At 37.3% G+C, this 11,568-nt stretch overlaps 1 protein-coding gene across 2 annotated transcripts in view; it reads left to right on the top strand.

Moving 5' to 3' along the window:
• Window positions 1-11,568, top strand: part of PBX1 (PBX homeobox 1) — a 295,354-nt gene continuing 283,786 nt past the window's right edge. For both annotated transcript variants that reach the window (XM_017886424.1, XM_017886423.1), the window contains exons 1-2: window positions 1-335; window positions 3,527-3,600. In XM_017886424.1, coding sequence (XP_017741913.1) covers window positions 145-335; window positions 3,527-3,600 — 265 coding nt within the window. In that variant the 5' untranslated portion in view covers window positions 1-144. The remainder of the gene's footprint in view (window positions 336-3,526; window positions 3,601-11,568) is intronic.

Below are 11,568 nucleotides of genomic sequence, written 5' to 3'. Positions count from 1 at the left end.
TTTTGGTTTTCTTTTTTCCCCCTTCCCTGTTTATCCTGAAAAGGATTTGAAGACAAGCTTGAAGGATAAAAAGCCTTGGTGCTTCCCAGGAGCCGAGCCGAGGAGCAGAAGAGGAAGAGCCGGGGGCTGCCGTAGCCTTTGGAGATGGACGAGCAGCCCAGGCTGATGCATTCCCATGCTGGGGTCGGGATGGCCGGACACCCCGGCCTGTCCCAGCACTTGCAGGATGGGGCCGGAGGGACCGAGGGGGAGGGCGGGAGGAAGCAGGACATTGGAGACATTTTACAGCAAATTATGACCATCACAGACCAGAGTTTGGATGAGGCGCAGGCCAGGTGAGATGGAGGCTTTTCTTTTCCTTTCTTGGGGTTTTTTTGTTTTTCTCCCTCTCGCAGGGGGAAACAATGGGAACTGAATCACCACAGCGCTTTTTAAAAAAATGTTATTTCTTTTCTCATTTTGACAAGCAACTACATGGCGGAGGAGTAAAATTTGAAAGAGCGTTGTTATCGAAAGTGTAATCGCCCATGCCGAGATGTGGCTGTGTACATATTGTGTGTGTGTGTGTGAATACAGGGGTATTCATTTATATCCACACAGACACACAGGCACGCCGAAAATGCTGCCAACTGATCCAAAAGCGGCCCTCGGCACTTTTTACTGCTTTAAAAAAGTATCAGAGAAAGCAAAATTGTCAAGTTTTGAACAGCATTCCATGCCTTCTTGTTGAGGGGACTCTGTAACATTACAAAATAAAATGTCCCAAGAACACTTTATTTGCAAATTTAGTTGACTCATTACCTAATTCAGCGAGTTTGATTTTCTTTCTTGACTCTCCCGTCCAAAATTAATTTTTATATTTTCTCCTTTCTTTCCCCCCTACCCAAAATACAAAACAACAAAAAAGCAGGGTATTTCTTTGTCAGTAGTTGTCAGCTATCCAGAATATATTTTGCATTCACTTAATTTTGTTTTTTTAAAAAGTTGATGAAAAGATAATTTTGTTTTTAGGTATATTTGTTAGTTTTAAGAGACTCAGATTTTTAGTTTAACTTTATTGTCTCCTAATTTGAGCCGGTTTACTAACCTTCCGTGACACATACAGCTATGTATGGTCCTTTAAAAAGGGGTGGGGGGACAGAAATCAAGCATGCTCTTTTCCCCCATGCTTCTTTCAGGACCACTTAGAAATGAAAGCATGTATGAATTTTATGTATTTCAATACTATAGGACATGAAGGTCTCATTTAGGAAACATAATAAACTGTGTAGCTTCTCAAGTTAATCCACTGCCAGGTAGATAGTTCTCTCCTCCAGGATTTTACAGTAAATTCTCTTTCAAAGTAAAACATAGACTAAGTGACAACCCGCTAACAGCTTGCCCAAGGCCGAACTCAAAAGCAAGAATTTTAAAAACCTAATGACCACATATGTCTGTACAATAACCCAGCTTTGTTATATCTCCGAAGTAGCGTTTTTTTTTTCTTTGAAAATCCTGTAAACAAATATACACAACTCCTGTACTTCAGATGACTTGGTTATATGGAGAAGACATCATTATGTGTATTTTTGTCTAAGTGAAATAAGAATCTGAGTTGAGAAAATGAGAGGAAGCAGTTAAAAACATGGATGTTATGAATTATACTCAATTTTAGCTGCAAGCACATGCAACATGTAAACTCAAAAGTACTAAGGTTTATGGGTGTTTGAAAACTTGGAAATGTTGAAAGACTCAAAGCATTCTAAGTTTTGTTTAAATAGGGGAAATTTTAAAAATTAATTGGTGCTCTCTTTAAATTTTATTATGGGAAGAAAAGCTAATAGGTATGGTAAGAGGAATATTTCCCACTGGCAATTCTCTTTTGAATTGGAACATATTTCTCTATTACATTGTTCTAGAAAATACTCTCAGACATACCGATAAACTGGCTTAAAACAAGTTTGTGAAGTGGAAGGGGCTAGTAAGAATAGATACTCACTACTTTTTTGATGTTCAGTCTCTCTTTTTTTGTGAAACTGAGGACAAACAGGGCTTGGCGACTTCCCCCTTTCAATGGCCTAGATGCAGAGAGAGATCAGATACAATTTTGGGATGGGGAAATTTTCAGTTCTTCCTCTATAGCTAGCTCCGTTTGTGTGCTGTGGAAATGCAATATTTTTATAAAGCTGTGTGAGAATTTTTGTCTGCATTTGGTCCTATGTATAAGAATAGAATTAATTAAAACTATTTTAAAAGACCCAGGAAAGGTCTTTAATACTTTATTTTCCATCTTTTTTTTTCCACCCCACATGAGAACTTAAATCAACGCGAAGCTTTCTTTTGGATAAACAGTAGATAGTATGTCCTTTTTTCCTTTTTCTAGTCACACCTTTATAATGTATATTTATTATTTACAAAAGTAAACCATTAATATTTTGGATATAATATATGTGTTCTTTTTGATAGTCTTGAATTTTGAGTTTATTACTCCCCTGCTGTACACTACACAGAGCATGTTTCTGATCTCTGTTCTTCATGAGGATGTGTGTCTATTTTTTAACTTTCAAAGGGATTAAAAAAGAATTGCATGTGTTTTGAGTGCCAGAACTTTCCATTTATCTTTACACATTAATTTTAGTTAGTAGACAGAATTCCCTTAACTAATAGCTGATATGATCAGTATTTTGTTTCCAAAACAGTATCATTCTGCTAAGTGATTCCATAATAAAATAGAAGGAAAGGTATTGTTTTGTTCCTCAAGTGCATTCGGAATACACACACACACACACACACACACACACACACACACCAGGTAAATCACTAATCTAAAAGACAAAATTGCATTTATTTTTCCCCCAATGGGTGCAAGGTCCTAATTGTAAATAATTGAATTTCAACACCTGCAAATAAGCAGTGTGTGCACAAGAGGCATAATGTGAACACAGAGAAATGAATTTATTCCCCATATGGGTATGTTTGCCCCCTGGCAATGCATTTCCATACTCTTTAACTTGGGGACTGAAATGTTATAAATTGACAGTTCTACTCAGAAGACCTTTCAAGCATCTTGTGTTTATGAGAATACAGGGGCATCTGCGGAATGAATTCGAACACATGGATGAATTAAATTTGAAAACACACAGACCGAGAGGCAGACAGTTCCTAGGCTGTGGTCGTTGCATGGATTTTACAAAACTGTTAACCTACGCCTTTGGCTTTGCTGTATTCATTGTCCTGGGAAGAATTGTGGGTTTAAGAATTACACTTTGATTAAACTACTTAAAAAAAAAAACCTTTCCCTAAATGGGCCTAATTTAGGTTAGTTCTGTTCTGTAGTTAAATCCCTACTCTCTCCCTGCTAATTAACATTATTTCTTTTTCCATGGCGGGACTCTGTATATTAAGTCATGAAAACAATTGAAGCATGCCATAGAGTTACGCTTGGTATATAATTTTGTCTAAATGTTCAAATGTTTTCACCCTGTGCATTATCGGCAGTTTGATCTTGAGAGTCCACCTAAGCTATCATGTTGTTTCTTTCTTGCAGAAAACATGCTTTAAACTGCCACAGAATGAAGCCTGCCTTGTTTAATGTGTTGTGTGAAATCAAAGAAAAAACAGGTAGGAATGAGATTCCAACATTTTAGCATTTTCTTTGGCCAATGAAATCACTTAACCAGCAGTCACAAATCTATCATTTAAATATTAAAATTTCAGAATACAAGTACTATCAAGGTTGACCTCATATTCGAATAGGAAGTCCTAGCCCTGCTTTCCTTAAAAGAAAGCACCAAGTTTCTTTGACAGTTATTATCAGGCACTACTGGCTAATTTCCCATAACTCCATTTCCAGCCTTTCTGAGACTGGGGCTAAACTATAGATTCTGAAAGGAAATTTATAGACTGATGTATCTTTGGGGCAAAAATATGAAAGTAAAAGTTCATTTTTTTAAGGAATATATTTTGGCCCATTTTTAAAACCCTAATTTTTTTGGAGTTGGGCATGGGGGTGCTAAACTGAAGTTTCCTTTCCTTTTTTTCTTGTAATTACACAAAACAGCAGACTAGAGGTTCTCAACAGAGAGTGTTGTCAAATACCTTTGTAGAATGCGCTATACAACATTAGGTTATCGGTATTTGAGTGGCCTGTGATTTTATTGCAGGGAGAATCGTTGGGTTTGGGAGAGTATAACGCCATGAGATCATTCACTCTGTTGTTTTTCTACTTTCTAGACCTGGTATCATGGACTAACACACTTATAACACATCCCAGGAGGGCATTTAAATTTTAAAGCAACAATTAAAAAATAGCAGTCATCAATCAGAGGTGTTCTTAAACAACAGATGCTCTGGGAAGGACATTTAGCAACATCCCCTTGTTTGTTTATTTTAATCCTTAATTTTCCAAAGTGGGTAAAGCTCTCCCTTGTAAGAAGAAAGATTTGAGAAGGCAATCTGAAACCAGGGAATAAAGATGAGGGACAAGGGGTGGTTATATAAAGCGGGAGCTTCTGCTGGGCTCTGACTTACTCGCTCGCTTTAGAGCAGTGCAAAGTACCTGACATCCTATTTATTTATTTATTTTTTACAACAAGGAGTGTAACAGTCAATAATTCATATCTAAACCATATAAGCAAGGGCATGACATGAATGAAAGTGACAATAAATATGATTGCATGCTTGGTTGATATACATTGATAGTTACACATAAAAAAGGGGTGGGGGGAGAGGGCACACAGGGTGGCTTTCTTTTTGAGAGCTCTCTGTGTTTTTCTTTTAAAAAAATAGTTTCAAGATGTGACTGTTGATTGAATATGTAATTACTTGGGTCTTGAAATGCGTGTAAAATTAGTACGCAGCTCCTTTGTTGAATCTTATTTGTGTTGTGCATAACATTCAAGACAAAGCACCTGAGAAGTGATGTTCAGACCTCTAAGTCTTCCAGGTTGCCTTGCCAAAGCTTAACCTTATTGCAAACCTGTTAATTGCATTATTTTAGCTGTGAGACACCTTTTAAAAGATTTATGGACTGTGCATTCAAATATCAAGAGAGCTTTTTTCCAGTTTGTCACACTTTTTAGTTTTTTTTTTTTTCTATTAGCCCAGAGTAGGAAACCTAAGTGTGTGTGTGTGTGTATATATTTTATCTTCTCTCTTTTTTCTTCTTTGATCTCTGATGCTTATTTACTTTGAATATTTGGTTTGTTGAGATTTGTTTCTAATCGAGTATGAGTTCCTGCTGATCTTGTTTCATGAAATGTAGAATCAAAATATAAAAGCATATGTGATCATATGGACTAAAGAAAGTCTATCAGATTTTTATTGAAAGGAAGCCTGTCAGGGTACTTAAATGTACATTGTGGCCAAAGTGCTTAATTCTAGTTTCCTAATTAAAACCTACTGAGGCAGTAGATCAAAGTGGGTGGGTGTGAATAGAGATCCGGTTCAGGTGTGGGTTAAAGAGTTCGCTCCTTGTTCATATTGGCTCAAGTATAGTGATAGGAAGTAAAGTAGTCATATTGGTCAGAGTAACATTCTAAAAGTTTTGTTTTTTGAATTTTGTGTCAATACATTTAATGTTTAGGACGTAAATCTAAATTAAGGTTTTTTTGTGTTGTCTCTAGAATAATACATTAAAAAATAGTTTATGAAATAATGTAATTGAAAGTGATAAGAATCATTGCCCCCTGTGTTAAGGGACAGACACACACACACACACACGCACACACACACACACACACACAAGTTTTGGATTAAGAGGGCACCCCTGGGTGAAAGTAGAGGAAAAAAAAAGGCTTACCTCCCTCTTAGTCTTCAACTTGTGTGTTGGAAGGATTGAAGGGAAGGCAAAAACCTCTCCTGGAATTGTTGAGTGTTGTGTTAAAGGTAGGAGTCAACTGTGGTGTGCTGAAAAGAACCCTTTCATTCTAAAGCACGATTACTTGGCTACTCAGGACCCTGGAACCTTGAATCTTTTTGCCAGCATATCTTCCATGCAGTTGATGTGTCGGAGGAACAAAGTGTCTGTAAAGTTGCAGGAACCTTTTTTTTTTTCCTCTTTTGATACAGAGCTGGTGAAAAGATCGCTTGAGTGATCAGTTCACATACATTCCTTTATTGTTTGGGGACTTTTCTATTGTTACTTTCAAGCCTCTTTGCATTAAATGAGTATTTTTGAGTTTCCATCTCAAGCATTATAATGCTTGTAATAATAATAGAGGTTACTTGATTTAGGGTGGGCTTTGTTTGTTCGTATTCTAACACGAAGTTCATACATTTGGCTCACCTAGGCAGAACTCTTGAGAGGAACTTGGTAATTGCATTGATTTGTTATTTTTGCTTTTTTGCATTTGTTAATGATTTTATACTTGTGAATACGAAAACTGGCTAAGATGTATTACCAACCTTTTGGAACTTTAAAAATACATACACACACGCACGTAACACCTCAAAGTAGGCAGTGCCGTCTGAATTACAATTGATTGATGGGTGTTTAAGTCAGAAATTACTATGGGAATATTTAAAAAACAAAACAAAACGAAAAGAACCCGTGTGTCTTCTTGCTTCAGAATGTGGGCAGTGTTTTTTTTTTTAATACTTTTTCACTTTTAAAAAAATAAATGCTAAGAAGAAGTGCCAGCAAAATGCTCGAGTGGCGAATCTCAAAGAGCAGCTAAAAAACCCTGTCAAGACCTATAGCAATGTATATTTCACATGTGACTTTTATCTGCTCACTCATTCTAGGAATACAGAGACAATTAGAGTTTTGGATCATTTAATATAACATTTTCTTTGGGATTTTTAAGACCCATTCCTTGTCTTCAGGCATATTAGTAATAGGCTAAGTTTTGCGTATGTGTATATGTGGTGGTAATGGGGTTGTTGGGATAGAAGAAAAGGAGAAAAAGTCAAGCATATTACATTTCTTTAAAAAAACCTTGAATATGTTTTAAACATTTCCTGTTTTTTACTTCTGTGTCAAAATCACGCAAGTTTAAAATTAGAAAACACAAAAAATATTGAATGCCATTTACTGAGGAAACTATTTATGGATAGCAATGAATAGCTGCAATTGTTGCGAATAGTTTTTAATTTTAGAACATAATAGCTATATATGGCACTTTTCAGCCAGTTGTCCTCTGTGCATTGTCTGCATTGAAGTTAACGCAAATCAAATCTCTGGAGGAGGTTAAAAAAATTTATTTTTTGCTCCTTAACACCCTTTTGTTCTCTCTCTTTCCTTTTCTCTCTGTATTCAATTAACACCCCCATCACAGAAATGTAGCGTGTGTGTTTTTTTAATTCTACTACTGTATTTCACTTTTGACACCCTCCCTTACTATTCTCGCCTGCCACTTCTTTTTAATATAGCAATTACATTATGGGACTTCTCCTCCTCCCCTCTCCCCTTTAAAGCATTAGAGAATAATTTGTGTGTCTATGTATATGTGTGTGTGTATGTTTGCATATATAGGTGGAGGGGTGGTGGGTAATGGAAGGAAGCTATAGATAGCAGAAAGAGAATTCTGATGGTATTAGGCCTTGAGCAAAATAGGAGTAAAATAACTTTAAATCATTTAGAGCAGCTTCTGATCAGATTCCTTTTGGGGTTGGAGTGGTAGGAGTCATTTTCATAGAAGCTCATCGATAGCCATCAAATGCAAAAACTTTTCTTGCTGATGAGAAAATTCAAGAATTTGGTTTTTTTTTTTTTTTTTTTTTCCCTTGTGGTAAAGATGCCGAGGAAAGAAAAGGGGATTAAATGAAAGGAACTTACAAGTCAGTTTTACCTGATGCTATCTTTCAGGTACAGTGTGTTAAGGCAGAAGTAATGTGGTTAGACCCTGTGTTATTTATTTATTATAATGTAGATACAAGCTACAGACCTACAACAATGTACCTCTGACAGACATAATATAAGAAGAACTTGTGATGAGAAATGTCCTTTCTTTTTAGTCACTTCTGTGTATTCCATTTTTAGTCTACTACTACAATTAGAACAATTCTGGCTTTTGAGAAGTGCAAAGAGCTGTTTGGTCAAAGCTGCCAGAATGAGATTTTGGGAAATTTGGTGTCATTTTTTCTAACAATAGGAGTGTCTGTGAGGATTGGACATGAGAGAGATTTAGGTTACACTGAAGAATCTGAAAGGGGATTTATAAGCGGGGAAACGTAGAACCTTGTGAACTAGGAGCTGTGGGGCATTGGGCTGGGCCGGGTGTGGGTGGGTTCTATACAGTAGGCTGCACTGTTTGCTGAGAAGGGGGCATTACCTGCCTGCGTGTTTAGTTCACTGCTGGTACCAGGCCTGCTCACATGGTTTTGCCTCTGCATTCTGTTGATATCCATGAGCTTTTTGTTGTGGTTGTTGGCAAAATTATAAAATTACCCCCAAACAAGCAAATAAACCAAAACCTAGATGTTGTACATAATTTAAATTGGAAGACATTTTCATTTGTAAAGCATGACCCTGACTTCTTTTGTGTCATAGGCATATCTTAGGAAAGCTTATTCTTCAATTTGGTTTCAAATCTCTTTTAGATGGATGGTGTTATGTTTGAACTGGGTGAAGTGAATCTAAATATACCTTTTATTGCTTTTCCTTTAAAAAAAAAAGTTTACCAAAGCACCACATGTTAGAGACAGTGTCCTAGGTCCAGCTCCAGACAGCTCTTATTCATTCTCATATGACCCTAAGAAGCACCCATTCATTTTCATTGCCATATTAACCTGATTTTGAGGAATATAATAATTTTGGTTCCATTGCCCTTTACCTGCAATGGTGTGGTAGGATGTAAGGAATGTAATAATTGATAAATAAAATAAGTAGAGAATTCATGAGTTGCTTGTGAAGTGCTTTGAGTTCCCTGGATTATGTAAATAATTAAGGTGCTATATTTTCTATAGTAAATTATCTCAGGATTCATATTTTATTTCACAGGATATTACTGCATTTAACTCTTTCAGGCTAAAAAAATGTATGTCTACTGGTCTTTAATTAAGTAATGGGGTAATCGATTGTCGCTCATGAGGAAAATTCTCTCGTTGTATCTTTGCCCCATCTGCATCTCAGAGATGTCACTTCTCGGAACTTAGCAGAGTGATCCCCAGAGGGGAAAAAAGGTGCAGGAATAGACTGTCATAAGATTATAACACCTACCCCCGTGATGGCAAAATAAGGTCAATAGTGTCTTACCCGAAGGTCTTCTAACCTCTGACATCTCTCTTTCAGTCTCTCAATTATTGGTGGAAATCAAGATTGCAATGGGTGGAAAATTCATCCTTTTTGATTTAGGGTGTAGTTTCAACTTCATCTTCTACTGAAACTTTTGTCATTACGTAGGTATTGGGGTGGGTATACATCATACTCCATGCTGATTCTGGACCTTCTACTAAGTAGTTATAAGACCATAGAAAAGTTGCTTAAATAACTTTATGATAAACTATAATAGTAGTGGTTAAGGACCTCATCTTTAAAGCCAGACTCTCTGAGTTTATATCCTAGATCTTTTACTTCTTAACTGTGTGACCTTATTCAAGTCAAAAAACCTCTCTGTGCCTCATTTTCCTTATAAAATGCAGATCGTAATGGTACTTATCTTAGCAGGTCACTGTGAGGTTAAATAAGGTGATACATGTAAATCACAATGCTTGGCATAGAGTAAACAGTCAATAGCTGCTAGCTGTTATTATTTCTGGACTTGTTTTCTTATATGAAATAGAGAGGCTTATACCAGATGGTCCCTAAAGACACAGCCAATTCCAAGACTCTGATTTTATGCTGAAAAGAGACAAAAATTGCTGAATTTAAGATTTGCTTTTTTTTCCTTTGCAATTTTTTTTTTTTTTTTTTTCTTTTTTTTTTTATAGTCAGAGTCTCACTCTATCTCCCAGGTTGGAGTGCAGTGGCGTGATCTCAGCCCACTGAAACCTCTGCCCCTGGGTTCAAGCGATTCTCCTGCGTCATCCTCCTGAGTAGCTGGGATTACAGGCATTCACCAGCTAAATTTTGTGTTTTACTAGAGATAGGGTTTCGCCATGTTGGCCAGGCTGGTCTCAAACTCCTGGTCTTGAGTGATCCGCCTGCTATGGCCTCCCAGTGCTGGGTTTACAGCCATAAGCCACCATGCCTGGCCCTGCTTCCCTTGCTATTCTCTTAAAGTGAGAATTGGCTATATCTGGCCAAAAGTCTGGGACTAGATTGGAAGAAGAGGTTGGGAAAAGAGAATGGGTAAGAACAGAGAAAAAGTTTTTAAACTACAAACTGGACAACAACCACTTGAAAAGCTAGAATTGCATATTAGGGATGGTGTTTTCTTAGCGTCAGCAACTGGAGGCATTTTGTAATCATAGTTAAAAACATCTTCTCTCTGACGATACGTAAGCCTATCCATTCAACTTGCAAAGTTCCAAAGCAGGAAAAGTAGCACAAAGTGAGTTTAGGGCAACTTGACCTTTTCTTTTCTTTCTTTCTTTTTTTTTAAAATTATACTTTAAGTTCTGGGATACATGTGCAGAACGTGCAGGTTTGTTACATAGGTGTACACATGCCATGGTGGTTTGCTGTACCCATCAACCCATCATATACATTAGGTATTTCTCCTAATGCTCTCCCTCTCTTTGCCCCCCCGCATCCACTGACAGGCCCTGGTGTGTGGTGTTCCCCTCCCTGGGTCCATGTGCTCTCACTGTCCAACTCACATTTATGAATGAGAACATGCAGTGTTTGATTTTCTTTTCCTATGTTAGTTTACCGAGAATGATGGTTTCCAGCTTCATTCATGTCCCTGCAAAGAACGTGAACTCATCCTTTTTATGGCTCCATAGTATTCCATGGTGTATATGTGCCACATTTTCTTTATCCTGTCTATCATTGACAGGCATTTGGGTTGGTTCCAAGTCTTTGCTATTGTGAATAGTGCTGCAATAAGCATGTGTGCATGTGTCTTTATAGTTATAGTCCTTTGTGTACATAAGCAGTAATGGGATTGCTGGGTCAAATGGTATTTCTGGTTCTAGATCCTTGAGGAAGTGCCACACTTTCTTCCACAATGGTTGAATAAGTTACACTCTCACCAGCAGTGTAAAAGAATTCGTATTACTCCACATCATCTCCAGCATCTGTTGTTTCCTGACTTTCTAATGATCGCCATTCTAACTGGCGTGAGATGGTATCTCGTTGTGGTTTTGATTTGCATTTCTCTAATGACCAGTGATGATGAGCTTTTTTTCATAAATGTTTGTTGGCCGCATAAATGTCTTCTTTTGGGAAGTGTCTGTTCATATCCTTCACCTACTTTTTGATGGAGGGCAACCTGACCTCTTGCCTTTCTAATATGTTCCTTATTTAGGAAAAATGTTATCTTTGTCATAAGGACAGCCTTGGTTCATAGTAGATTTCTTTTTTACTATTTTTTTATAGCTTTCTTGAAATATATTTCTAACACCATGAAATTCACCCATTTGAATGATAGACGGGTGGATTTTACTATATTTACAAAGTTGTGAACCCATTATCACAATCTAATTTTAGAACATTTTTATCAGCACCCCCCCCCCCCCCCCCCCCCCCCACCACCCCCCCCCATC

This window comes from Rhinopithecus bieti, unplaced genomic scaffold (genome assembly GCF_001698545.2).
Source record: "Rhinopithecus bieti isolate Rb0 unplaced genomic scaffold, ASM169854v2 scaffold_15436, whole genome shotgun sequence".
Taxonomy (NCBI): domain Eukaryota; kingdom Metazoa; phylum Chordata; class Mammalia; order Primates; family Cercopithecidae; genus Rhinopithecus; species Rhinopithecus bieti.
This window is presented reverse-complemented; position numbering and strand designations above follow the sequence as displayed.